Source organism: Cynocephalus volans, chromosome 2, assembly GCF_027409185.1.
Source record: "Cynocephalus volans isolate mCynVol1 chromosome 2, mCynVol1.pri, whole genome shotgun sequence".
NCBI lineage: Eukaryota > Metazoa > Chordata > Mammalia > Dermoptera > Cynocephalidae > Cynocephalus > Cynocephalus volans.
Genome location: NC_084461.1, coordinates 207971934 through 207996074, shown reverse-complemented (window position 1 = coordinate 207996074; position 24141 = coordinate 207971934). Strand labels below are relative to the sequence as shown.

The 24141-nt window shown below is 45.2% G+C and overlaps 1 protein-coding gene across 7 annotated transcripts in view; it reads left to right on the top strand.

Annotated features, from left to right (window-relative positions):
• The window catches only part of CABIN1 (calcineurin binding protein 1), a 168670-nt gene that overhangs the window by 43903 nt on the left and 100626 nt on the right, over positions 1-24141 (top strand). For 6 of the 7 annotated variants that reach the window (XM_063085901.1, XM_063085903.1, XM_063085904.1 and 3 more), the window contains 7 exons: positions 3498-3740; positions 5076-5232; positions 9848-9963; positions 16504-16665; positions 17516-17722; positions 17953-18098; positions 21438-21699. In XM_063085901.1, coding sequence (XP_062941971.1) covers positions 3498-3740; positions 5076-5232; positions 9848-9963; positions 16504-16665; positions 17516-17722; positions 17953-18098; positions 21438-21699 — 1293 coding nt within the window. The remainder of the gene's footprint in view (positions 1-3497; positions 3741-5075; positions 5233-9847; positions 9964-16503; positions 16666-17515; positions 17723-17952; positions 18099-21437; positions 21700-24141) is intronic. The other variant, XM_063085905.1, reaches the window with a different exon arrangement.

The window sequence follows — 24141 nt, the reverse complement described above, 5'->3', positions numbered from 1 at the left end:
TCTGAACTTATGCATGGCAGAGGAGGAAGGAAGAATGGCCAGGATGTCATCCATCCATCCACTCGTTTATCCATCTTTTATTTTGGCAGCTGTTCAGTACAGGGATTGAACCCTGGACCTTAGTGATAACAGCACCGTGCTCTAACCAACTGAGCTAACTGGCCAGCCCCATCTCTTTTTTTTTTTATTGCTTTTTAAATTAACTATTGAGTAGATGTAAAATTGGATAAAATATTTGTACATTGTAAAGAATCAAGATAAATTGACCAATGCACAATTATGTAGTGGAAGAAAAAGAACACCAGCATTGTGATTGAAGCCACTGTGCCCTCCTGGCACCCTCAGTGCCTCTGTTCTTCAGGAAGAAAACCCTTACTGATAGCTGCTGGGTACTGGCCAGTTACTCAGCCTCTCTGAGCCTCAGTTCCTCATCTCTGGGATGGGAATGGCCATTGTCCTCACCTCAGAGCCTGTTGTGATGATTATACGAGTTAATGTGTGTTGGCACCATGCCTGGCATGTAGCAAGTGCCCTGGAGGAGGCGCTATTATCGTTGTCGTCATCCTCAGGAGTGGTTGAGTTGGACACAGACAAAAATGGATGAAAATAAACATGATGTGGTTTGTAGCATGGGTTGGTCTGAGTCCTGGTCCCTTATGGTTCATACCACTAATCACACTCTATTTGTTATCTTAAGGGGTCCTTACCCTTCAATTTGGAAAGACAGCCCAGTCTTGTCCTAGGCTTTTTGTTCAGATTATGTCAGGCATTTTAATCATTAACTTTCTTGAACTGGGCAAGAATTAAGAGGTGTGAGTAGGGGAACAAATGGAAGCATCTCAGCCCTGGCAAAAGGATAAGGAAGAGTTGGTTTTGGGAAAGAGGGGTGGGGGAAGTAGGGAGGCTCCAGCCCCTGGCAAAGGAGTTCGGGCAAACCCAAGCCAAGATCACGGGGTGAGATGTTTTTGACCTTTGGTATGGTGGCAGGCTGCAGGGTAGCCCAGTATGGCTGTGTGTGTAAGAGGGACAGATGGGTATACCCAGGGAGGGCCTTGGTAGGGGAGAAGGAAGGGACAGGCCAATCCTCTCTACCTCTGTAGGATGGCCCCAATGCCTCAGATGTCACCTTGCTCCCATCGTTGTCTGGAACTACTGGATGTGGCAGCGTGCTCCACTGATGAGGGAGGAGCTGCTGTTTTGACGGGTACTGAGCTATAATAAGGACTGTGCCTGAGGCCTGGGCCATGTGCTGTGGAAGCTCCTGCATTATGTGAATACGTGACTCCTGATTGTGGCTCAATTTCCTACTAAGACTGTGTGATTTCTTGTTGATTTAAAGTTCTTTTTATATATTAAAGATATTAATATTTTTCTCATCAAGTTTTACAAATATTTTTTCCCAGTATATTGTTTGCTCTTAAATTGTGGCTCTTATTGTTTCTTTTGAAATACAGAAGTTCTGAATTTTTATGTTGTCAAATCTTTTGATGTTTTCAAATGTTTGTGATTTTGTTCATTGTTTGTTGTGGTTTTGTTCATTATGCTTAGCCTTTCCAAGACTGGAAATATTCATTTTCTCATTGCACACACATGGCTTGAACTACGACAGCATGCCTGGCACTGGACAAGAAGAAGGCTGCTCTGAGGGAAGCCGTGTTCTGGAGGGGAGGCAGACGAGAGGCATGTCAACAGAGGGAGAAGAAGTGGATTTGCCCTTGTTTTCTTTTGTTGGTGTCCATGTTCTATGTTTTATTTAACTTGGTTCGTCTAGTTTTTCTAGACTGGGGGGGTCGAATTTGGAGCCCTTTCCTGAAGGTGTCTGAGGGCTGTCTCTCCAATTTAGGCAAGCCAACTTTTACGTTCTTCAGTACAATTGATGGTTTCTTCTCACTGACCTGATTCTTAGTTCTTAATAATTTTGGTTGCTATTTTGAGCAGGATCTTTTTGTTGGTCATTGTATTTTCTAACTGTACATTGCTGGTTTATACTGATTTTTACATGTTTTTTTTTAATCTAGCCACTTCACTGAGTTCCCGTTACTTCTAATTGTCTTCTGTTTGTTTTGTTTTGTTTTGTTTGAGTTGATGATTGTGTTGCCCACAGTCAGTGGTAATTTGGTCTCCTCATTTGTTGGCAGTTATTCTGCTTTTTAGCTCTTTCTGGCCTTGGGCCATCTTGATTCTGTTTTATAGAGCACTGCTGGTGGGTCCTTGTCTTATCCCTAACTTTCACAACAACTCTAGCTGCAGTTTAAGGCCAATAGTCTATATCCTGCTAGAAAATAATCCTCCGCCCTGCATTCGTTTGGCATTTTGATCATGAGGGGCCAGCTAGGGCTTTGGATCCCACGTCTGCATTCTGTAGGTGCCTTCTCACCTCAGTGACCTCCTGCAAAAGGGTGCTGGCTTTCTCTAAAGAAACACAGGCCCTATTTTCCTGGCAATTAAGGCTTATAAATTGGAGGAGGTTTTGATCTGTGTTCAGATGTTGAAGCACATTCCAAAGGCAGTTTTGGGTATTTCTGCTCCCACACCTGTCGGTGTCACCTCTGAGAGCAGCAGCTGAGTAGGTTGAGGCAGGCAGGAACTACTGCTGGGCCTGGGCTGCGATGAGGTCAGAGCCCGGCAGGGCACTGGGCAGCAGGTGCTTCCTACTGGTCTAACAAGAGGCTGCCAGATCTGTGAATTCACAGACAGTCTGTATTTCCCCACACGCTGGCACAGTGATGAAACAGGCTGAGATCCCAAGTGTTTAAATGGGTTGTATTCTAGGGCAGAAAAAGTGAGCTTTGCAAAAAGCAATAGCTTCCAAAGAGGAGATTTTAAAATAGAAGTAAAAGGTCAGTGTGGTGTTCTGAGAGCTATTCTATGTGCTGGGCCCTGTACTGAGTGTGATGTGCATGTCAGCTCATTTAAAATCATGGTACCACTGAGAGGGTGATACGGTGACCAAGGCTCAGAGGGGCTCAGCACCTTGGCCCCACCTGAGCACCTAGGGACGAGGGGTCTTATAGAATGATGACTTCAGTTCTGCCTGGCCAGTCATCCCACTGTGGTATTGGCTCAGGCTCTCCTCTGCTGAGACAGTCTCTCCCTGGCAGTCTGCCCTCCCCTCTGAAGCCCCTTCAATGTCCTGGCACTGGATGGGCATGATGGCTTGAGGGAGAGCTGACAGAAGTGTCCCTCAGTCTCCCTTTGGCCACATGCTGGCTCTGCTGCCTCATTCCCAGAATCCCAGCTTTATAAATGGGAAAGGTGAGGCACAGAGGTAAAGCAACTTTCTGAGATTCCCCTGGCTAGCAGTATGCCAGGCTGCCATTGCACACAGGTCACCAGCCTGCCCCACTGGGCACCTCAAGGTGGGGCCTATGCTATGCTGGCACTTTCTCTTGCATTGGGTCTCGTCTCTTGCCCCCCAAGCTTTTTTCCCTCAGGCCTGAGGCCAGGCTGTGCCAAGCTCATGGCATACCCTCTGCCTGGCTTCTTTCTGTGCTCAGGACTCCTTGCTTCGGCTAAAGGACCACCGTCAATGTTTTGAGTGCTCTGAAGTGGCTCTGAACGAGGCCATCCAGCAGATGGTGAACTCAAGTGAGACTACAGCCAAGGAGGAGTGGGTGGCCACGGTGACCCAGCTGCTGCAGGGTGTTGAGCAGGCACTCTCTGCAGACAACAGTGGCAGCATCCTAAGGGAATCGTCCTCTGCCACCAGCCTTGTGCGGCTTACCAATAACCTCATCCAGGTAACTGCCAGCTCTTCACCATTCCCTGCCCCAGCAGGTGTGTCTCTCTGACGTCCCCCTTCTTCAGTAGTTCACCAGTGTTCATTGCTAGTTAGGCACCCCAAAGGGGGCACATTGGCTTCTCTGGCTGGAACTTTCAGGATCTGTCCATAGGCTGCAAACCTTCCTGGGGCTGGTTAGGTCTAGGGGTTAGAGATGATGTTGCACTTGGCACCACAGCATTCTTCCAGACACCCATCCCAGGGGGGAAGACACAGGCTCGGAGGCCCTGGGCTGCCTGCAGTGAGCTAGAGCAGAACAGGGGGCAGAGCCAAGGCCTCCTGACTCCCTGCCAGGGCTCTCTACCACCCCATGCTGTCCTGGCATTTCTAGCTGAAGGGTGGTCACAGCACTTCACATGGGCCAGGCAGGCTTCAAGGCAGAGACCCTTCCTCTCTGCCTCTCTCATCGGCTCGCTCCCCAACTCCCACGCAGGCCATCAGCAAGTCCTGCCAGATCCACGTCCTCAACATCTCAGCCTTTGTTTCTCCTCTCCATCTTCATTACTCTGCTTGTAGTCCAGGCCGCTGCCGTCTCTTGCTTGACTGTGGCAGCATGTTCTCCACAGTCTTCCCTGTCCCCTCCAGCCTTCCAGTCCATCCACCATCCTGCCATTGAGGCACCTTTCCAAAATGGAAATCTAAATGTGCTTTTCTCTCCCTTAAAACCCTTCACATTCCCTCTGGGCTGTGTCACCCGAGGTGCACTGATTACCCAACCCACCTTACCCCCTCATCTTCTAATTCCATGACTACAGCCATCCTGGGCCACCCCCTGGGGTTCCTGCTTGCATTCCTGTACTCTGTCCGCCTGCCCTGCGCTCACTGGGTGTTGAGCACATCACAGCCATTCACTGGAAACTTCCCTCAGGGCTCTCCTCTGCCTGCCCCACCCCTCCTCTGTGACCTCCTGTGGCTGCATTTGCTCTTATTGCAGCACCCATACTGTTCCTTAGCAATTGTGTATCTCACCCGTGGCTCTCTTCCCCCAGGTTGTCAGCTCCCCTGTGCCCCATTCACAGGGCCCAGCACACAGTAGGTGCTGAGGGCATCGGTAACTACATGTGGCACGAGGGAGAACAGAGTGACTCTGTCGCTAGGTACTGTGGGACTCTGATGACATGCCATTGTGCTGCTAGGTCAGTGTTCACACATCAGAATGGTAGGCGTAGGCAGGCAGCATGCCCCAGCTCTCCTAGAGGCCTCCTGCTCCCCTCCAGTCTGCCATGACTCTTCCTCCTGGGTAGGCAGGGGACAGAGCTGGCCCTCCTCTGATATCCCTGGTGCCGCCCACCAGGTCATCGACTGCAGCATGGCTGTGCAGGAAGAGCCCAAAGAGCCCCACGTCTCCTCAGTGCTGCCCTGGATCATCCTGCACCGGATCATCTGGCAGGAGGAGGACACCTTCCACTCCCTGTGCCACCAGCAGCAGCTCCAGAACCCAGCAGAGGAAGGTGCACAGGCAGCGGGTTTGGTGGGGGTAGGCTCTGCCCCACGTGTCCTTGCCCCTGGTCTCTGCCTCAGGGCCCTGCAGCCTTACCCAGGTGCTGTAAGTGGGCTTGGGGCTCAAAGTGACAGGATTTTGCGTGGCGTTTGGGCAGAGGCAAGGCTTCCCCGTTTCCTCCCTCAGGGAGCTCACTGCAGTGAGCACAGGAGGCGTGGGTGTGTGAAGTGTTGCATGTCTAGTGCAAGTGAATGCTTCAAGGAGTGCTGATACTGCTCCAGGAGGTCTCATACCTGCCAACTCCTTTTATCCCCACAACAACCCCAAGGGATGGGAAGCCAAAGGCAATAGGTTCCACATCTCAACTCTCATTTCTTGACTGTGTGACCTTAGGCAAATCATGGAACCTCAGCCTCTATTTCCATATCCATACTGGGAATAATGGTATCTATCTCAGAGGACAAAATGCAGTAATAAAGTTTTGAGTCACTGTGGCAAATCAGTGCCCAGCACATGGTGGGTGCTGATTGAAGAGTTGATTTTATGAACTGAGAGGCTGGAGAGGGTGAGCCCGGGACCTGTAGTGGAGGTGCACTTGAGCAGTGGTCAGTCCAGTGTAGAAAATGTGCTGGACTGAAGAAACAGAATCACGACAACAGCTGAATGATACTAAAGCAAAGATCGCCTATAATCCTACCAAATGGATCATTTTGGGTTTTTGTTTTTTATTGTCTTGCATTTTGTGTCCAGACTTGACCTATGTATGTCTACTTTTTTTATAGTTTTGATAATGATACACATATTTATGCATTTATTCAATTAGCTTATAATTAAGTTTATTGGGGATTTTTCCTCAGTAAATTGTAAATCAAGAAAAATTGGAGGGAAAGAAAGTCATTCCTATTCCAACCACCTAGAGAAAACCAGTTAACTTGTAGTTTGTCTCCTTCCATTCACTCTCTCCATAATTTTGTTTATTGTTCCCTAACATGTCAGGCCTCAATGAATAAGACACTTCTGGCCTTTACACGTTATGGTGGGGGGAGATGGACCAGATATCTAACAGCACCAGGCCAGGGTGGCTGGATGAGAGGAGGGTGCTGATGCTGCCCCTGGCTGTGGGTGGGGGTTGAGCTGAGGCCTAATGGAAGAGCAGGACAGAGGAGGCCACTGGGGAGGGGGAGCAGTGTGGGCAGGGATTCAAGAGAGCTGCAAGTAGGACAGGAGAGCTGTTGGTGGGGACAGGTTAAGGGGCCAGACTGTGCAAGGCTTTCATACTCTGTTTTGTAAAGCTATTTCCATTTCGCTGCGTTGTCTTCCATAATGCTGATGGGAGGTGCATGTTCTGCCAAACTGCCCCCTGCTGCACCCTTAGGACGGCTGCAATATTTCTTTCTAAAGGTCACACTGTGGTGTACACCCCATGCATACCTTTTGCTTCTCAATTGAGTTTTTAGGATAAATTTCTAGGAACGAACATCTTTAGAACTCTTGCCCAGCAGTACCTCGTGGATTTCCAAAAGGATTTTAGTGGTGAAAAAAATTTAAGTCTTACAACTGTAAATGTTTATTATTTTTCTTATCAAAATAACACAAAAAGGGCCGGCCCGTAGCTCACTCGGGAGAATGTGGTGCTGATAACACCAAGGCCACGGGTTCGGATCCTATATAGGGATGGCCGGTTAGCTCATTGGCTGAGCATGGTGCTGACAACACCAAGTCAAGAATTAAGATCCCGGGCCGAGCCTGTGGCGCACTCGGGAGGGTGCTGCGCTGGGAGCGCGGCGACGCTCCCAGCGGCCGCGGGTTCGGATCCTATATAGGAATGGCCGGTACACTCACTGGCTGAGTGCCGGTCACGAAAAAGAAAAAAAATAAAAATAAAAATAAAAAAAATAAAAGTCTGTTAAAAAAAAAAAAAAAAAAAAAAAAAAGAATTAAGATCCCCATACCAGTCATCTTTTATAAAAACAACAACAACAAAAAAAAACACACACACAAAAAGACGTCTGGATGAAGATTCTCCTTTTCCTCAAAAATTAATTTTGCAAACAAAAAATAGTTTTAAAAAACTGCCAGTAAGAAACAAGGGAAAAGGAATATTCAAATACCTGTGATGATGGGGGTGATGGCTCCCATTTGAAAAATAGGCCAAGGAAACAAGTAAAAGATTTTGGTGGACTGGTAGCAGATGTGGCTCTGTTCCCTCCTGTCCCCCAGTAGGAGAACTGAGAGAATATGGTAAGTTGAACAAATCCTGAGAGATATTATTAATATCCTGTCATTTGTAGAGAGCAGGCTGATGGGGAAGTCCCTCCATATCACCCTGGGCCTTAGCAGAAGCAGGAGGGCTCTGTTGAGTCCTGCCATCGTCTAGTGACTAGACTAAGTTGAGGGAAGGGGTCCAGGGATAAAACCTGCTTCTGGCCAGGTGGTGAAGGGCCTGGTGAGGACATTATCATATAATGAGCTCTGTGGGAGCAGACACTGAGACAAGGCTTATTAGAGATCAATACTTGCAAAAGGAAGGGGGAGGAAGCAGGATTGGGCAGAAAGAGAAGTTGAGTTTTGGTGCAGGACTGACAAAGTCCTGACCTACCTGGCATGGAGCTCTGGAGTGACAGTTGCCTATCAGAGCTGTCTCACCATGTTGGACTGAAGTGGCCAGACTTTCATCTTCCCATCTCATTTAGTCACTGGATATGAGTTCCCAAAGGAAGTGCATGGCCTCAGGTGAAGTGAGTCTTGCAGCTGCAGCAGACCCTGAAGGAACTGACAGCTGGGAGCTGGCTGCTGACTGCACTCTTCTCACAGGGCAGCAAGTCCTGGTTTGCAAACTGCCCACTGAAATAAAGTCTCTATCACCAAATTCTTTTCTGGTAAAATTTAACAACCTCAGACACCTCCTGATTAAGGATCTACTTCAAGGGTGAAAACTGAAGTAAAAAACTGAAGTAAAGGGTAAAAACTAAAGGGTTTATAAACTGAATAAGCAATTTATCTTCCTTCAGGGGACAAAAAATGACACTCATTTCAGATTTCTCCATAGCAGCTTTCAATGCAGTCGGGGTGATGCCTGTAAGTTTACCCAGTTCTCAAGGAAAGATAGTGTGACCTAAGATCTCTAGCCAAGTTGTTTGTAATTATAGTGGCAACAAACATTTACAGAGACTCCAGCTCCCACTAACACTTTTTAAAAACACTTCTGGAGGATGAAATCGGTAAACCAACATGAGTTAGAATGGAAAAGTCATAGGAAAGGATTTGTGATGAGCGCCTAATCCGTTTAAAATTGGAATTGAGAGAAAGCAAATGGGCTAATTATGGTTGCAGAAAAGAATAGAAATGTTATAAACCTTAAATTCCTACAAATAATATATGCAACAAAACCGAGAGGTAGGGAGAGAAGGAGGAAGTGTCACAAAGCTAATCACGGATCTTGTGTGATATAGAGTCGTATGATGCCCTTGAAAGTGAAGCCTAAAAGACCCGTAAAAAACTGGAGTGGCTCAAACTTCTTAATGATTTTCTGACACCCCTTCTCTTTTTTTAAACCAGTGCTTATTACACTTTTTTGATTGCTGTTCAAGATCAGGTCCAGGGCTGATCAATAGAAAAAGTACAAAATAAATTTCATGAAAGAAACTTACTACTACTGGGTGTGATTCATTCTGATATTTTCTATTCTGATGTATTTTATCCTAATCCACTCTAAAAATGCGAGTTACAAGTCACTAATGGGTATGGCCCAGAGTTCAAAAAATACCGAGGGATCTTTAAGGAACTAATAATAGTTCTAGTGGTGAACAAACCTTTAACTGAAAACTAGTAGTTCTTTTTACTTCTGCTTTACTTTTTCTTCTGTAATATTCACATAGACTTGAATATAAGAATTAAGAAATGTGTGTGATATGGGTTTCCTTGTATAAATTATTTGTCTCTCTCTTTCAAAATGTCTAATATATGCACAGAAGGGTGTTTTGAGTCAATGTTCACCAAGTGTCAGCATTGGTTCTCTGGGGACTGGTATTTTGGCAGATAAAACTTCCATCTTTATACTTTTCCCATGTGGTTTGAGTTTTTGTTCCTTGTTTGTTTTTGTTGGCTGGCTGAATTGTTTTTTGATAAGTATGTGTTGCTTTAGTAAAGCCAGTCATTACTAATTATTTTGAAAGACAAGAGATAAAAAAGTAAAAAACGGACTGGCCGATTAGCTCAGTTGGTTTGAACACAGCTTTGTAACACCAGGGTCAAGGGTTCAGATCCCCATACCAGCCAGCCACAAAAAAAAAAAAAAAGAAAGAAAGAAAGAAGTAAAAAAAAGAAAAATCTGTGGCCACGTTGGTAAAGACAGAAAAGCCTAAAATGTTTTGGAAATGGAGGTAGTGGTTACACAGCATTATGACTGTAATTTCACATAATTGTATGTTTAAAATGCTCAGAATGGCAATCCTTATGTTATATATATTTTACCACTGTTATATATTATACCATATGTTATATTTATTTACCAATTTAAAAAAAAAAAGAGAAGCCCAAAGAGAAGAGACTGAGCCTCACAGCCTGCCTGCAGGAGCACATGTTCCCACACTAATTCTGTGTCTGTTGGTCTGGGCTTTCCCCAGGGATGTCAGAGATGCCCATGCTCCCGTCCTCCCTCATGCTGCTCAACACAGCCCATGAGTATTTGGGCAGGAGGTCCTGGTGCTGCAATTCAGATGGGGCCCTGCTGCAATTCTATGTGAGTGCTTACCATCGGGCTATGGACTGCCAGTGCAGGGCTGGGGTGGGGGTGGAGTGAGAAGGGGGACAGAGTGGTGTTGGCATCCTTGGGCTTGCTGGGCTTTCCCTATGTGGTGGGGCCCACTGTGCTTATTTCTTTTTTTTTTTTTGTCTTTTTCGTGGCCGGCACTCAGCCAGTGAGTGCACTGGCCAGTCCTATATAGGATCCGAACCCGCAGCGGGAGCGTCGCTGCGCTCCCAGTGCCGCACTCTCCCGAGTGCGCCATGGGCTTGGCCCTGTGCTTCTTTCTTTCTTTCCTTTTTACTTCTCCTTTCCCTTTCTTTCCCTTCCCTTCCCCTTCCTTTCCCTTTCCTTTCCCCTTCCCCCCTTCCTTTTCCTTTCCCTTTGTCAGCACCACACTCTAACCTACTGAGCTAACCGGCTGGCCAGACCCCACTCTGCTTCATTGACTGTGCATGTGGTGAAACTTGCCAGAAAGTCTGAAATTGATTGCCTTGTACAACTGAGGCTCAGGGAGCTCTAGATCTGGCCTTGAACATGAGGTAGATTTAGGTCCACCAGTCATTACTGAATCTGTTACTAGTCAGGCACAGGCCTTTAATAGTAATTTTAGAAGTAAAAATAACTGCGTTTTCTACCACCACCACCTTCTATTGAGTACTGTTTGCTGGGCACCACTTATTTTGCCAGGTAGTAGTTAATCAGTAGCTATTAGATTCATTCATTCAGTAAATGATCAGTGAGCACAAATAGGCTTCCTCATACTAGCCAACTGTGATTGACTAGTAGTAGCTCCCTGGGCTTACTGGGGATAAGCAGTGTAAACCCTGTCCCTGAACTTCACTGTTAAGTTGTAGGCTAAGCAACACACAGACAAGTTACAGAGCACTAGGTATTCTGGATGTACTGAGAGAGAGGCATATAATCCAGCCTGTAATGTATATTAATAGAGTTTTATTGAAACATAACTTCACCCATTCATGTACATATGGCTGCTTCTGCAATACAGTGGCAGAATCAAGTAGCTATGATAGAGTCTGTATGGCCTGCAAAGCCTAAAATATTTACTATCTAGCCCTTAAAGAAAAGTTTGCCATCTTCTGCTCTAATACCTTCTTTTCTGTGAATAGCCTCCTAATCTTCCCTAGTATTCCTGATCTTTCTTCTCTGCCCTCTGCTTTCCCCCGAGTTCTTATCAACTTTTAACATACCATATAATTTTCTTCTTTATTACATTCATTGTGTCTCTTCTCCACTGAGATGTAACTTCCAAGAGAGTTGAGATTTTTGTTAGTTTTGTTTGCTGCTGAATGCAAGTGCTAGTATGCTAGTACAATGCCTGGCACATAGTAGGTGCTTAATAAATATGGCTGAAGGAGACTAAGTATATGTATTGAGTTCATATATGTGTAGGGCTTGACAGTTTGCAAAGCACTTATGCTGAGGATGTGGAGACTTGGCACAGGGACCTGTCTGGCACAGGACCCTGGAGCTGGTAATGTCTGAGGTGAGTTCTAGCCCCAGTTCCAGAGGCCTGAGTGTCTGCCCCACCCTGTTAACTACAAAGGCCCCCAGGGTGATCACCCTGGATCAGCTCTGCACTCAGGATCATTTTTGGAAGAGTTGTGCCAGGCTGAGTCTGCGTTGCTGCCCAGGAATCAGCCACTCCCTTCTTCTACCTTCCCTCTGCCAGTCAGAGAGGGCAGGGACACTGACTGCTTCCACAAGGTCACCTCCACAAGACAGTCCTCCTTATGCTGATTGGGAAGAATGAGTTAGCACCTTTGTAGGCTGGTGTTGGGTGAGAGTGGCACTGAGATGGGAAGGACAGGTGGAAGGGGTGGTAGGATGGTCCTATTCCCAGTTGTTTTAGCCAATGTCTTTTTTTGGTGGAACATGAATTCCAGCTGCCAGTATCTGCCAGTTGAATTTGAGGGAGTGGAGTACTGTTGAGTTTCATTTTATAGTTCTTCATTTTCCTGCCCATGGCCCAGCCGTTAGATTGGTTGGCCTCCTGCAGCAACTCTCCTGACCACCCCTGTGCCTTCTTCCTGCCACAGTCTCCCTAAGTCCCACTTTTTGTTTTTGTCTCATGTGCCCCTCCCCAACTAGATGGCATCCTTGAGACCAGGGACCTTTTCTGTCTTGCTGTCTGAAGCATCCCTAGGGCCCTGACCAGTGCTTGATGTAGACTACTGCCTAGTTGCTATTTATTGAATGAGGGAACGAATGAACAGATATAAAGACATTTATTCATTTATCCAGAAGTGCTTATTGAGCACTCATCATTCTGGATGCTATGGGGGTTATAAAGGTGAATGTTTTACTACTACCTCTTCTTGTTGCCCCAGGTTTATGATCTGCAGGTAAAGGATTGTGTCTTCAGAGTGAGTGCTTTAAGGTCAACATCAGGGAGACCCTTTGTGTGGAAGGTTTTGTCTTCTTGGATAGAGTGGAAATGTTCTCTGAGAGAAATTCTTTTGGATTCCATTTTTTGTTGAGTTAGTATTTCTTTTCATATGTTCTGTTTGGGTTGAGCAATTCTTATCCGTTCATCCACACTCAGCTCAAATGGCCCCTCTCCTGTGGAGCCTTTAGTATTTCTGGGCAGTATCTTGGGTACATGTTAATAGTCTGTATCTGCTGCAAACTTGTGTTCTAATAAAGATAGATAGTTACAGGAAGGATTGCATGTCTTCCCTCCCTCATGCTCTTGAAGTTGGTATGTATCTTTTTGTCCATGTTTTTATATCTAAATGTTACATATCTGTATATCAGTGAACAATATATAGCTTCAAGGGTTTTTTAATTTTACATGAAAAATATATAGTACATAACCTCTTGCATCTTGCTTTTATTCAGTTCGATACATTGAGATATACTCACATTAATACGAGTAAATTTGGTTTATTCATTTTAATTGCTCTGTAGGATCCTATTATGTGAATATACCATGATTTTAAACTTTTTAGTATGGAAAATTCCAAACATTAAAGTAGAAATAATAGCTTAGTGCACTCCTGTGTATTGAGCACTGATCATCATTATTAATTCATTATGCATGGCCATTCTCTCACATACTCCCCTCATGTCACATTGTTTTGAAGCAAATCCTAGATGTTATATCACTTCATCTGTAAATATTTTGTTACCATATTTTTTAATCCATTCTACTAATTAAAATTGTTTATTCATTTTTGGGGTTACAAACAGTATTGTGATTAACATCCACCAACAAGTTGTTTCATGTGTGCATGTGAGAGTTTCTCTAGTGTAAATTCCTATAAAAGGAACTACTGGATCACAGAGTATGCACATTGGCAGCTTTAAAAACTATGTTTTCAAATTGTTCTCCAAAATAATTGAGCTAATTTTCTTCTCCGACAGCAGTCTGGGAATTCGCACACATCTCTATCATCCTTAGTTACTATAGACTTGAATGATAGTGCCCATCTGAGAGGCATGAACATGGTATTTAATTTTTCTTTAGATGTTATTTTTAATAATTTATGATTATTAGTGAGGTCGAGTATCATTTTAGGTTTATTGACCCTTTGAGTTTCCTCTTTTGTAAGTTGCTTGTTCATGTAATTTGCCTATTTTTCTATTGGGTTGTTTTTCTTTTTCCTATTGATTTGTAGAGTTCTTTATGTACTCTGAATTCTAGTCTTTTGTTTGACATATGCTCATATGTTTTACCAGTTTTACATGCACTCTGTGTGTGTGTGTACTTAGTTCTATTTCTGTGCAACTTTATGTGGCATGACTTTTTGTGTATGGTGTTTGTTTTACAGAATTTGAATTTTTAATGTCAAATTTATCAGTCCTTTCCTTTATGGTTTCCTAAAATTTTTTTTCGTACTTTGTTTAAGAAGTCCTTCCCTCCCACAAAATTATAAAGATATCCTCCTCTATATTAATCTTAAAGTTCACTCTTATTTTTCACATGTGATCTTTCTTTTTTTTTTTTTTAAAGATGACCAGTGAGGGGATCTTAACCCTTGACTTGGTGTTGTCAGCACCATGCTCACCCAGTGAGCTAACCAGCCATCCCTATATGGGATCCGAACCCGTGACCTTGGTGTTATCAGCACCACACTCTCCCAAGTGAGCCACAGGCCTCCCTGTGATCTTTATTTCCTCTGCATTTTATTTGTTTATGAGATAAGGTAGGGATCCAGTTTTACATTTCTTGTGGGTAGCCAGTTGGTTCGTTCAACTTATTGAAGAATCTGTTCTCTCTGCACTGATTTGTAAGTCACCTTCATCTTCTATCCATAAGTGTGAGAATTTGTCATTGGGCTGTGTTGTGTTTTCTTTTGGTGTAGGTGTTTTGTCTTTTCCTGTGCCAATACCACTTTGTCTTTGAGACATCTTGATAGCTGCTAGGATTAATCAACTCAGCTATCTCTTCATCACATTCTCCTGGATATTCTTGGCCCTTTCCTCTTCTGTAACATTGTAAAATCAGTTTGTAAACTTTCAAGAAACCACCCCTGCACTGGAATTTTAATTGGAATGGCATTGACTTCCCAGATTAATTTGGGAATTGTCATTTTATATGATTGAGTCTTTCTAGTCATAAATATAGTATATCTCTTTATTTATTTAGGTCTTGCACTTTCCTATCCCTTAATTCAGTTTTATAATTTCCTCTATAAAACTCCTATGTATATTTTGTTAGGTTGATGCCTAGGTATCTCTTAAAAATTATTATTATTTTTGTAACTAGAATTTAAAAATTAATTTTGTATTTTGCTTTTGTAGGTGTATAGGAACACTATTTTTTTAAAATAAATTTTTGTTATTTACAGCTCCTTTGCATACTGCTTTTATTAATTCTAGTGGGTTATAAACTTCTTGAATTTTCTATGTAGACATTTTGTCCATGAATAACTTTACTTTTCCTTTTCAATTTTTATAGTTCTTTCTTTCTTTTGTTTTCTACCTTGTCTTATCTCATTGCCAGGGGTGAGCAAAAGTTTTTCTGTAAAGAGCCAAAGAAAAATAGACCAAAGGATTTCTGTTGCAAATACTATCTGTGCAAAAGCAGCCATAGATGATATGGTAAACCAGTGGGTAGAGATCCGTTCCAACAAAACTTGCAGATGCTAAAATTTGAATTTCATATAAATTTTCATGTGTTACAAAATAATTTTTTTCTTTTGATTTTTTTCAGTCATTTAAAAATGCGAACAACGTTCTTAACTCCTGGGCCATACAAAAAGAGACAATAGCAGGATTTGGACCATGGGCCATTGTTTGCCACCCCCTAGTCTAGAGCTCTTTTTTTGGAGTAAATTTTAAATTACTGTTTCTGTTTTTTAGTAATTATAGGTCCATTTAGATTTTTTTCTTCTCACATCAATTATATTTTTGGAATAATGTCCACTTATTAGAATAAAACTGTTCATGGTGTTTGCTTATGGTTTAAAAAGTCTCTGTGGTACCTCTAGTTATACCACCTTTTTCACTGCTAAAATCGTATATTTGTGATTTCCCTCTCCTTTTTTTTAAAACCAGTCTTTCCTGAGGTTTGTGTAAATTAGTCTTTTCAAACCAGCAGCTATTGGCTTATTGGTCTGTTTTTTTCTTTGCTTTCCAGTTCATTAATTACCACTTTAATGTTTATTATTTCTTTTTTACTTTCTTTAGATTTACTCTGTTTTTCTAACTTATTGAGTTAAATGCTTATTTCAGTGTTCACTCTTTTTTTTAGATTTATCAACTGAACAAAGTATTCAGTCTTCTAATACATGTATTGAAGATTATAAGTTTTCCCTAAATATATTTTTAGCTTCATTCCATAAGTTTTGATATTTGGAGTTTGCTATTTTTATGTAATTAATTCCTTATTTTATTGAATTATGTTCAGTAAAAAAATAAATTTTAAAAATTAAAAAATTATGTTCAAAGGATGTGGTCTGTTTTATATCTAGTATTTGGAATTTGTTAAGACTGACTTTTCATCTACTTTTGATAAAAACTCCATGGATGCTTGAAAAGAATGTGTATTTGCTAATAGTTAGGCATAACAATAGCCATTAGATCTTATATCCATAGATATGACTTGTTTACTGTGTTGTTCACATCCTCTCTCATCTTCACTAATGTTTTGTCTGAGAGAGATTTCCTCAGCCTCAATTGGATTTATCATCTTATAATTATTTGTTTGTAAACATTTGTTTAACTAATTCCATTCCCTCCATTGGAATCTGAGTTTCTGAAGAGTATGGATTATGTCACACTGTGCCTAGTATAAGTAGGTGCTCAGTAAATATTCATCTAGCAAATGAATGGCTAAATAAATGGGTGAAGAAATTACCAGGGTGCATATGCTACCTTCTAATGGCTGGTTGAAACTGGCCAGGTGTGCTGGAAGGAAGGCAGCTTAGCAAGCCCATTGGGAGGCTGCAGCCAGAGCCCCACCCAACAGGTTAAAGGAATTGATAGAGTGATGGTCTCCCTGGGGCTCTGCTGTGACAGGAACATGTAGCTGTAGGCCCTCTGTCAGGCATCTCTTCTCACCCACCATAGGTGCGAGTTCTCCAAAAGGAGCTTGCTGCATCCACCTCTGAAGACACACACCCCTACAAGGAGGAGCTGGAGACGGCCTTGGAGCAGTGCTTCTACTGCCTGTATAGCTTCCCCAGCAAGAAGAGCAAGGCCAGGTACCTGGAGGAACACTCCACCCAGCAGGTGAGGGTGCCGCAGCAGGCCTAGGGAGGGGCACCTACGAGAAAGGGTGGGGCTCCTGGGAAGAAGGAGCTCTGAGCTCTCTCAAAGAACTTAACAATTTGTCAACACTAGACTCTGCAGTCCCAGTGGAGTTGCATCAGGAGGAGGAAAGAAGACAATCTGACATAGTCTGATCAAAGGACAAGGGTTTTCCTTGCAAAAACTTAGCTTCATAAAGGTTGACAAATTATTCAAAAACGCAGCATGGCAATTGTCAATAGATTTATTTCCAATTTGGATAATATAAATAATTCCTTAGAGGTTTTTCACTTTTTTCATTGTTGTTTCAGTTTTCAGAGCATCGTTGGGTGTATTATATCATGGTTGCTCGATACTGTCAGTGATTTTCTGATTTTAGGGATTCCATTCCCTAAGTTGTGAGCTCCTTAGACAGGCCCTCTGCTGTGGCCCTGGTACCTAGAATCCTGTGGCCTACGGTCAGCACTCATTCAGTATTCATTGATCAAGTGACGAAGGGGGCAGCTGAGGCATGGATAGGTTCTACGGCCAGCCCAAGGTCCCCATCCACAATTGAACCCACCCTCTGGCTCAGCCACACAGACTCAGAGTGCAGCCTGCAGTTTCCAACATTTGTCTTTATAAAGAACAGGCTTATGCTCTTCGGACACTTGGACTTGCGGATGGCAGTGGGTGTGCAGATTTTAAAAAGCATAGTGGGGTCTTGATTTAGGCTCTCCAATATATTGTAGTCTTGTTTTACATCAGACATGAACGTTTCTGTAGAGGAACTTTTTCTTTTTTCCTTTTCCCCGAATGTACTAAGAATCTGTCTTCTGTTTTTTTTTTCAAGGTGGATCTTATATGGGAGGATGCCCTGTTTATGTTTGAGTATTTTAAGCCCAAGACCCTTCCTGAATTTGACAGCTACAAGACCAGCACTGTATCTGCTGACTTGGCCAACCTCCTGAGAAGAATCGCCACCATTGTGCCCCGCACAGAGAGGCCAGCACTGAGCCTAGACAAAGTCTCTGCCTACATTGAGGGAACCTCAGCTGAGGTGGGGCCCAGAGGATGCGAGGAGGTGGGGGTGTGGGTCTGGGTCACATCCCCTTCCCCGCGGCACTGCTGCATATGTTCCTTGGCTGTTTCTCTGCTCTGAACCAGGCATCAGGGTGAAGAGAAGCTGGAGAATCTGTCCTATGTGGATGCGATCAACAGTCCTGGGTGTCCTGGTCACATCTGAGTGCTTGACTCCATGTCTCTCATACTTGCCTTTTCACCTGCCAGGTGCCCTGCCTCCCAGAAGGGGCTGATCCCTCCCCTCCGGTGGTGAACGAGCTCTACTACCTCCTGGCCGATTATCATTTCAAAAACAAGGAGCAGTCCAAGGCTATCAAGTTCTACATGCACGACATCTGCATCTGCCCCAACAGGTCAGTGACATGGACGTGGGGCTGGGCTGGCTGCTGGGAGGGCTGGGATGACTTCAGCTCAGCAAGCTTCTCAGTGGGCCAGTTTGGGGTTTCCCTGCCTGTAGCAAAGAGCAGGGGAAAAAGGAATGAGAAAGTGGGTTAGCACTCTGCAGTTAATTGGATAGGCAGGTTCTCCGTAAAAAGAAGAGCAGGGGAGGAGGCTTCTTTCCTGAAGACCCCTGGGAGGGGCACTGGGGTATGGGTCCTGGTGTTCAGGGCAAGGAGGCACTTCCTGGCTCCATTCTGTTGGTTTTGTGTTACCTCCTTTCCTGGCTTTAGGTCCCAGGAAGTTGGCTGATATGTCCTCTTATGTACCCTGCAGCCTTTTTAATTATGGTTGCTTTTTTGTTGGGGGAGGAGGGGGGCTGGTGAGTAATAGAAAAACTCGAACTGGAAGTTCCCTTGCCTTGCTCTGATGCTGTGCATCATTGGCAACAGCTATTGTCAAGATGGTATACGTAGGAGAGCCCATTGTACCTGAGGCTCATACTTTTTGCCCATGGATCCCTGTTTGGCTTTCTATTAAAACAGTGATTGGCCTGAGCGTCCTCAAGGGCCCTGCTAACTCATGAAGCCTGATATACTTGATTAGGAGGGAATATTTTCTCATGGCTGCCAAACCAAGAAGGTAAGCCTTGGGTCAGCATCAAAACGAGGCCCTGTGGCTGACCAGTGTCTGAAGGGCCAGAGTAGCATCTATAGGTAGGCTTTCTGGAAGTACTCAGGGACCAGCCCACAGTGGTCACCCTTGAATCATGGATGACCACAGAGCTGCCCTTACTCAGAGGAAACCAGAGAATTTAACCTTGTCAAGATCCGCCTGGCCAAGGAGAGAAGGGGCTAGGATCTGAGTGGAGAAGCCAGTTTGCAAGACTTTTCTATAGCTTGTTAGAAAGGTTCTCACAGATCCCTTTTGCTCAGCTTGTGCTTTCCTCCAGGCAGGCAAGGAGCATGTGGTAGAGCCCTGGCTGTTCTCTCTTGGGTCACTGTGGACCCGTGAGATGGAGCAGACCTGAGTGCTCACTGTGCAACACAGTGGGGGTTACATTCTCTGCACCACTGCTTACACATCTGAAAAGTGAGGTGATAAAACCCACCTGTCCATGGGGTGGCAGGCACCTGGCATGGAACCTCTCACCTGACAGCCTCTTAGTCAATGGAATGAGGGTCACAAAGGCTCAACTAGGCATCCCTCCAGCCTACATACCGACCTGTTCAGAGGGTGTCAGGCCATCAGACCTGGCCCACTGGGAAGTCCTGCCACAGAAAAGGGGTCTCCTGTGAGGACTGGCTCCAGGACCGAGAAGGGACTTGGTGCCTTGGTTTTGGTCCGAGCCCTTGGCCCCCTTCATTCTGGCCTCAACAGGCAGACCCAGGGGAGACTTGGGGTTCAGTCTGGTCTTCTGTCCTAGCTAAAATGGAAGTTTGGATATTGGTTTTTCTTTAAGTGTTCTGAGCCTATTGGGTATGGGTGAAGCCCATGGCAGATAGCTGGGTGGATAGTAGTGCCCCAACTGCAGTGTTAGAGGTTCTTACAGAAAATAGAGTTGGTGAAGATGCTGGTGATTGTTTTTCTCCCCATGTTAACTATTCCTTCTGCTTTTGCTGAGCTGGAAGTGGCCTAACTTGGTCGGGCATTTCAGAGTGGCATTTGGGAAGGGGGACAATTGAGGATGGGACCTAGTACAATTCATCCCGTCTGGTGAAGAAACAACCCCAGTCCCAGTGCCAGAACCAGGCCTGCTCTTCACAATGAGAGCTCAGTGCACAGGATTTGGACACTTCCTCCTTTTGAGTTCATGGAGTCCCCGCCCACAGGCCCGTCAGTGTCCCTGCAGGTCAGCACTTCCCAGAGTTTGGGGTGTGTACTGCTGTGCTAGAATCAGGTACCCATGTCAGAAGACGGCTGTAGGTGGGGCACAGATGAGCATTTTCAGTTGTCACGACAATATGTTTTTGTTTTGGTTACTTTGTATTTGTGGCAGGAGATAGTGGTTTCCGTTTTGGTACTTGTACAGGTGCATGAGTGATGTGGGCCCTTCCCTCAAGGTGAGGGCAAATGGGGTTGCTGGAGACACTCTGAGAATCGAGAGGAAAGGCTGGCCCTGGTAGAAAGTCCCTGGTGGGGTTCCCACCCACCTGAAGTGGAGTTTGCCACCTACCCCCATGCTCCCTCCTCCTGGTGGCCTCAGATCCCCAGGCCCTTGAGGAGGAAGGGGTGTGCTCAGGAGCTCCTCACACCAGGGTGAAGCCTTCGGTTTTGCTGTCCTCTCACCATTCAGCCTTCAGGTCTCTTTCTTGCTCCTTTGTTCACACTGTTCATCTTTGGGTGTCTGGAGTGCAATGAAAGTATGTGTGAGCTTCACAAGTTTCCTCCGCCCTTACCACATCTTGGAGACTATCAAATGGTTCAGGAAGCCAGTTAGCTGGTTTTAAAGTTATTATAGCAGTGGGTCAAGAATTGTTGGCATATGGGAGGGTAGCGTCTGTCCTTGTGATTGCTCCCTTTTCTGTTCTCTGTATCAGCATTCAGAAAATTCCAGACTTTATCTAGTGCTTAGAAATCATCTTGATCTTGGTGTCTCTGTGGCCATTCAACCTCCCAGAAAGGTTTCTATATTCTCACCGTTAGTGTCTTTCAGGTGATCTCAGAATGGTAGGGCCTCATGTGGTCCTTTTGCTCTTCATTTTACCACTGGGAACTGAGCTGGAAAGGGCAGGGTCTGCTCAGGGTCCCAGATGGATAACAGGGTGGCAGCTGGGGTGCTGGGGCTGTGGGGCCCTCAGCTGCCTGTGCTTTTGGTCGGTGAATGTGTTGACAGCAGGTTTTGCCAGCAGGAGCAGGTAAGGTGACACCTGGCTGAGAGTCTCCCTGGCACCTTGGCTGGGCGACTGCCATGATGCCTTGTAGAGCGACCCTCTTACTTTCTACTAGAGCCATTCCGTGGGTAACCCCTCAAAGCAGGGGAGAGTCCAAGAGCCCTTTCCTTAGAGCAGTTACTGAGTACCTTTGAGGTGCTGGGTGACTTAAAATACATTTTATCTTATAGTGCCCTGAAGCTCTTTTCTTGAGGCAGGTCTTCTTAGCCATCTGTTATGGGTTAGGGTTTGAGACTCAGAGGCACAGCTGGTTCAGGTCATGGTCATGGCATTAGCAAGTGACAGAGCTGGGCTCTGAGCCTCAGTGTCGGAGCCCATCTGAGCTTCCATGGGATCTGTCTGACCACCTGCCAGGCTGTCATGTCTGCTGTGCCGTTAAGGCAGTGATGTTTTTAGCTGGTGCTTTTGTTACCACCACAGGTTTGATTCCTGGGCAGGAATGGCCCTGGCCCGGGCCAGCCGCATTCAGGACAAGCTGAACTCCAATGAGCTGAAGAGCGATGGGCCTATCTGGAAGCATGCCACGCCTGTCCTGAATTGCTTCCGGCGGGCCCTGGAGATTGACAGCTCCAACCTGTCCCTATGGATCGAGTATGGCACCATGTCCTATGCCTTGCACTCGTTTGCCTCACGCCAGCTGAAGCAGTGGAAAGCCGAGTTACCCCCTGAGCTTGTGCAGCAGGTGAGGAGGGTCTGCTATCTTTCTGTCTGGCCAGATAGCTGCTGTGCCCCACAGCTCTGTCCCATTCATTCTTTGTTCTTGTCCTCACATCCATGCTGGGAGCCATGCATGATTCTCCCCATGAGGCTTGTGCTGTACCGTGGTCAGTGACAGCTGGGTCCCTGGTCTTTGGACACCCAGTCCAGTGTGGGCAAGTTCAGGGACAGGCTATTGTGATCCTACTGGTCAGCCATCAGTTATAGGGTCATTGAGAAGTAGGGGAGGGGTGTTGGCCACCAGAAGTAGCTGTCTCTTCCCTATTCCCTCAAAGGAACTTGTTGGGTCCTTGTAAAATTCTTTACCTGTTTGGATTCTTGACCTGTTAGATTCTGTTAAAATTTTTGATCCTATTGAGATTTTTAAAGTCTCTTGGTAAGGGGTTCCCCTGGTACAGGATGCTGGGTCGGGCCTGAGGTCTCAGTTCAGCAGGGCACCTTTGGCTTTTTGGGATGGAAGCAAAGGAGCCATACCAACCTGTTTAGGCGAGTGAGGCAGTACGATGCCATGGCCCAGAATGCTTCCCAAGGAGAGCAGAGTGCTGAAGAGGCCCGCAGGTCAGGCAGACAGTGCTGGACCTCAAGTTTTGCAGTTATGATCTGTGATCAAAACCCAAAACAAGATGATGGCATTGTTAACACCATCATGGAATTGTTGGGAGGACTAAATGAGACTCTCAGCCCACAGTTGTGCTGCTGTTATCCTCTGAAAGCCCATTTATCCTTGTGGGCAGGCCTCTCATGTCATGCCCTGGGCCCCACTGCCCGCTGAGACCCTGCAGAGCAGAACATAAGCCCCCAGAGCCCTTGAACTCTTCTTTGGCCTCATAATGCCTCTGACCTCCTAGCACAGAACTAAGTAGTGGGAAGCCCAGTCCTATTCAAAGAAGTAAAGGCTCTTTGTTGCTTTTTCTTATTAAAGTGATGTGTTCTTAGTGTAAAAATTCAAGTGATATTGAAAAGTACAAAGAAGGGTATAATAATGACATAGATTTCACCCCCCACACATGGCCACTTTTATAATCTGGGTGACATCCCTGTCCATCAACACAACTATAAGGAAGGGGCTGCTGTTTGAGGGTAGTCAGCACTAGGTAAAGGTCATAAAGTGAATATGCTTAAAATGGGACTAAATATTGTAGTAAATAGTGAGTAAAGGCGTGACTGGGACTTTATCTTGAAAAAATGAAGAATAATGAAAATACCTCCTAAATCTTATGTTGGTAGGCCTGTGGTGACAATTGTGCTAATTCTTCAAATGAACAAAGAATATTTGAGTTTGGTTCTAGAGGAGCTTAATTTTCCAACAGTTTGATGATAACATGATATGATTGTCCTTCACCTTTGCAGTATAAGTTTATAAGGTTATTTTTGCAAAAATATTCAAGGGCTACATCCCTTTCCCCAGGATTTTCCAAATTCTTTATGCCTTTGAAGATCATGTTGTATTCTCTTCCTTGGCCAGTTTTCCGTCCTTCTTGGGGCAGTTGTCAGCTGTGTTAATTATGCCTGGTTCTTGGGTGTAAAGGCTTGGCCTGTGGCTTGAGCAGTTTTCCAGAGTCACTTTTATCAACTTCATGAAATCCCACATCTTATGCAAGATTTGCAGTTTTACTTTATACTAGATTTTATACTACCAAACTAGATCTGAAAATCAGTGAGTGTCTGAGAAAAAAACTAATGAAATGGGCTGGATGGAAATCAGCTGGGTCCATTCCTAAATGGGCCTTGTTGAAAATGTTGGATAGCAAGCTGCATCACCGCCTGAGTGAGTGGCAAGCTCCAACAGTGTGCATTTTCCTGCTGTGATGGCTGCTGTTGCTTCTGTGACCCTTAGCATTGACAGCTGTGGGGGCCTTTCAGATTTTTCACACATGGGGTCCTGCTGGACATTGGTGTGCCATGGGATACATTTTGATGAAGCCTTGAAAAGGCTGAACTCCCCTTCTCTCTTGGCACATTTCACATCACCCACACCTGACAAGAATAAGCCAGAAGCAAGACCTTGGGTCTCACCATGGTTCCAGGTCTTATCATCCCATGAGGTCTGGGCATCACCATGCCTGAACCCAGGAGGATTATCTCAGGGTGCCAGGCTGTCAGCACCTTGGCCCCAGGTTTTTCCTCCCTCAGTGCTCAGATTGCACAAAGTCTATAGGTCCCTGAGGACTGGGCTTCAGTGGGGGGCTGGAGGGAGGAGCCTTGTTAAAAGCCCCCACCAGGGGGCTGAGCCCGTGGCTCACTCGGGAGAGTGTGGCGCTGGGAGCGCCGAGGCCGCGGGTTCGGATCCCATATAGGGATGGCCGGTTTGCTCACTGGGTGAGCGTGGTGCTGACAACACCAAGTCAAGGGTTAAGATCCCCTTACCGGACATCTCTTAAAAAAAAAAAAAAAAGCCCCCACCAGG